Here is a 3,447-nt window from a genome sequence, read left to right on the forward strand (position 1 = left end):
TATAATAACGTTTACGTAAATGCTCCCGTTCGGTTCGTCTTCGTACTTTCGCCAATAAGAACCGTGCTGAAAGTGCCGAACCAATTGCAGCTTCCTGCAGAAAGCAGGATTAGACTACACCAGGGTCGATTTAATCTTTAACCACACAAACAAACCCTGCAGAGGCGAAGAGAAGTGCTCCGACTGAGTGGAAGTGTGAGACATGGCGCTGTTTGTCCGTGGAGGACATTTCCTTAAATGCAGAAGTGACATTACGCGAGCAGTGACAGCTCTGCAGCCGTACTGGTAACTGTTCGCACCGTGTGTATCTGTGATATTTGCATGTTTCTATGCACATGTGGACTTTACTGCTTCACGCTGCAGCCTCAAAACAGGAAACGCTTGTCCTCTGTTAGCGACTTCTCCGTCATTATTTGATTTTTTTTCTTGGAGGTTTGTTTTGTTCAAATCCACAAGATGGCGCACTATGCCAGGCAGTGCACCATTGTACTGTGTGAACGCACATGCTTTTCAAATGTTCATAATCTAAAGGAAGCACATTGTCAAGCTGTTTCACAGAAATGTAAGGTGGTTGGCCTAATATCTATCATTATAATTATTAGTATTGTTTTATGGTATATCTACATTAAGCTATAATTTAGGAGGTTATATCAAAAGTTAAGAAAAAGTCTTTTTTGTGTACAAATACTGTATACAACCACCATTGGTTTTACCAGCAGTTATAATCTCAGTTTGCAGGTGTTGTCTTTTTTAAGATAATAGTAAACATTTCTGTGCAAAGTAATTCTGATAACGTTTATAATAATTATCATAGATATAGATAATATTGTGCATTTGGAATGAGAGAGATTAACATTAACGCAGGCGTGTGGCTGCATGTAAAACGCTGATTAATGTTTTATAAAAGGGTCACTGCAAGTCCCTCCTCTCAGCACGGCTCATGTTGACAAGCCCGTGACACTGACCTGCAAACTGTGAACCTGTACAAGCTGCAAGTAGAAACAAAAGACAGAATGGCATCACAGTTACAGCCAGGCAAGAAAGAGCTTGTTTCTAGGGCTGATTTGTTCTCATGTTTTCTGTTTTAACCATTATGAAGTATTGTTTGTCATATTAGGTTTTACTGTACTGTCAGTTAAAAGCCAAATATTTGACAAGAGAAATCTATTCTATTCATTACTATGAAACCATCCAACAGTCTGTCTCTCTGTGTGCCTGCCTGCAGCTCTTCAGTGGCCTCAGGCAGGCAGCGTGTTAATGGAGTGGATGTGTACTATGAGCGAACAGGCAGCGGGAACCACGCTGTGCTGCTGCTTCCTGGTGCTCTGGGTAAATGCAACCAAAACACACCACATCAACACAGTGTCTCTGTCTTTTAAACTTGTTATAACCATTTTGTTCTGTTCTGCCACAGGAAGCACTCGGACTGATTTTAAACCTCAGCTGAAGTCTCTGAATAAGGAGTGCTTCACTGTCGTGGCCTGGGACCCCCCTGGTTATGGACAGTCCCGCCCCCCAGAAAGAAAATTCACCCCAGACTTCTTTGAGAGAGATGCAAAGGATGCCGTGGATCTAATGAAGGTTAAATCTGCTTTTTGAACAGCTAAGGGGGATAATTATTACCAATGTAATAGCTTAGCTCCACCTTTGGGATCATGTGGGTCGAGAAGAACATGGATGTGTAAATCTGAGAGCGTGGACTGAGACAAAAGTTCAGTTAAGAGCACTTTGAAGTATAGTATATTAAAGTGTTAAAATGTATTATTTAGTTGTCACGCCGTTAAATCAAAGTACTGTCTCATAACTGGTTAGAGCATATTAGCTAAAAAAAAAGTCCAAATAACCCTTTATAAGAACTGAAGAACTGGAGCCAATTTATCTCAATGTGTACATTACTTTCTGCCTTTGAAGGCTGTTGTTGGAAATGTATATTATATATACATTTTATTGGCAGGCGTTGGGTTTTGGAAAGTTCTCTCTGCTGGGGTGGAGTGACGGAGGAATGACGGCTCTGATAGCTGCAGCGAAGAACCCCGAACTGATGAGAAAAATAGTTGTTTGGGGAGCCAATGCCTACGTCACACAGCAGGACCTCCAGATTTACGAGGGTACTCCTCCTCTGCTTTTTTTCCTGAACTGTGTGATCTGTGCATGGTGTTATCTTAAATGACTGCATGTTCTTGTGTGTGCACAGGGGTCCGTGATGTTTCTGGGTGGAGTGCAAGAATGAGGCAGCCCATGGAGGAGGTGTATGGAGCAGAAACATTTGCTAGGACCTGGGAGGCCTGGGTGGATTGCTTCGCAGAGTTTGGAAAACGTCCAGAAGGTACTGACTGTGTGATGTTACTTATTACACAAGTGAGCAATTTTCAACTGATAACCTTTTAGAGATAATAAAATCAATAGATACATTTGGAGGAAATAATTTTACTCTAATGTCCTCTGCTCAGGGAGTGTCTGCATTGAGGTTCTGCCCCTAATCAGCTGTCCAACCCTCATCATCCACGGAGAGAAAGACCCCGTAGTGCCCAGCTTCCATGCACACTTCCTGCTCAAAAATATCAAAGGATCAAGGTGAGCCCACACACAAAAAACACATTTTAAAAACAGCGATATATTTCAATTAATTAGGACATTATATATGTCACATGTGCATTCCCCATTTTTTTGGTTCCATATGCAGATTACACCTGATGCCAGAGGGTAAACACAATCTCCACCTGAGGTATGCTGATGAATTCAACAAACTGGTGGAAGACTTTCTGAAAGAGTGAAGGATTAATTAACGCTGTGAAATAACGACTGATTATGATTACTAATGACTGATCATTATGTGAAGAAAAACAAGGTGACAGGTAGTTCTAAGCAAATATTTACACTAAGATACACAAGATATGTTCTATTTTCCTGATGCTGACTATTGATCCACCAATTGTTAATAAAAAGTATATTTTACTTTCAATGTTTTCATAACAAAAATTTTCTATACTTATTTTTCATAAAGCAAGATGGTGACTTATTTCAAGTGGTGGAAATTAACAAAGTAAATCATTTTGTAATTTTTGTGAACTCCAACTTTACTAGCAGCAAAGTAAAGTAAAATCCGATAATATGATTTATAATATTTTGAATGGGCTATTACGGTATGTGTACTTATACTTTTGGTAGTGTTTTATTTTGATGCTAATATTTTTGTACGTGTACTAATTTTGGATCAGCATATATATATATATATATATATTAAAAAAATGTAAGCATTGATTACTGTTTTACTGGTATTCATTTTTATTTAGTTTTGAATGCAGACAGTAAATATTGTGTCTTTTTCTCTCGCGATCGATCAACAGTATATTTTCCACGATCAGTTGTGCCTGTGCTGCACACGCAACTGAATATCAATGATCGATTGCTTTTGACTGCCATATTTCAAAACCAGGAAGTGGCTTG

At 39.3% G+C, this 3,447-nt stretch overlaps 1 protein-coding gene across 1 annotated transcript; it reads left to right on the forward strand.

The window, feature by feature from the left end:
- bphl (biphenyl hydrolase like) lies at positions 1-3,214 on the forward strand. The gene is made up of 7 exons (XM_069680349.1): positions 1-285; positions 1,226-1,329; positions 1,415-1,581; positions 1,955-2,108; positions 2,195-2,326; positions 2,451-2,574; positions 2,684-3,214. The coding sequence occupies exons 1-7, from the start codon at positions 203-205 to the stop codon at positions 2,772-2,774; spliced, it is 855 nt and encodes a 284-aa protein (XP_069536450.1). The 5' UTR covers positions 1-202; the 3' UTR covers positions 2,775-3,214.
- Positions 3,215-3,447: the final 233 nt, after the last annotated feature.

Source organism: Semicossyphus pulcher, unplaced genomic scaffold (assembly GCF_022749685.1).
Source record: "Semicossyphus pulcher isolate SPU_LCO1_2020_fin unplaced genomic scaffold, fSemPul1.0.p SCAF_4, whole genome shotgun sequence".
In the NCBI taxonomy this organism is placed as follows: Eukaryota; Metazoa; Chordata; class Actinopteri; order Labriformes; family Labridae; genus Semicossyphus; species Semicossyphus pulcher.

What these genes read in the sequence shown, in the direction of transcription:
- bphl (XM_069680349.1), top strand. Translation starts at nt 203, where the DNA reads ATGGCGCTGTTTGTCCGTGGAGGACATTTCCTTAAATGCAGAAGTGAC. An exon ending in GGACCTCCAGATTTACGAGG is followed by an intron (nt 2,109 to 2,194) that starts GTACTCCTCCTC and finishes GTGTGTGCACAG; the next exon opens with GGGTCCGTGATGTTTCTGGG. An exon ending in GTTTGGAAAACGTCCAGAAG is followed by an intron (nt 2,327 to 2,450) that starts GTACTGACTGTG and finishes TCCTCTGCTCAG; the next exon opens with GGAGTGTCTGCATTGAGGTT.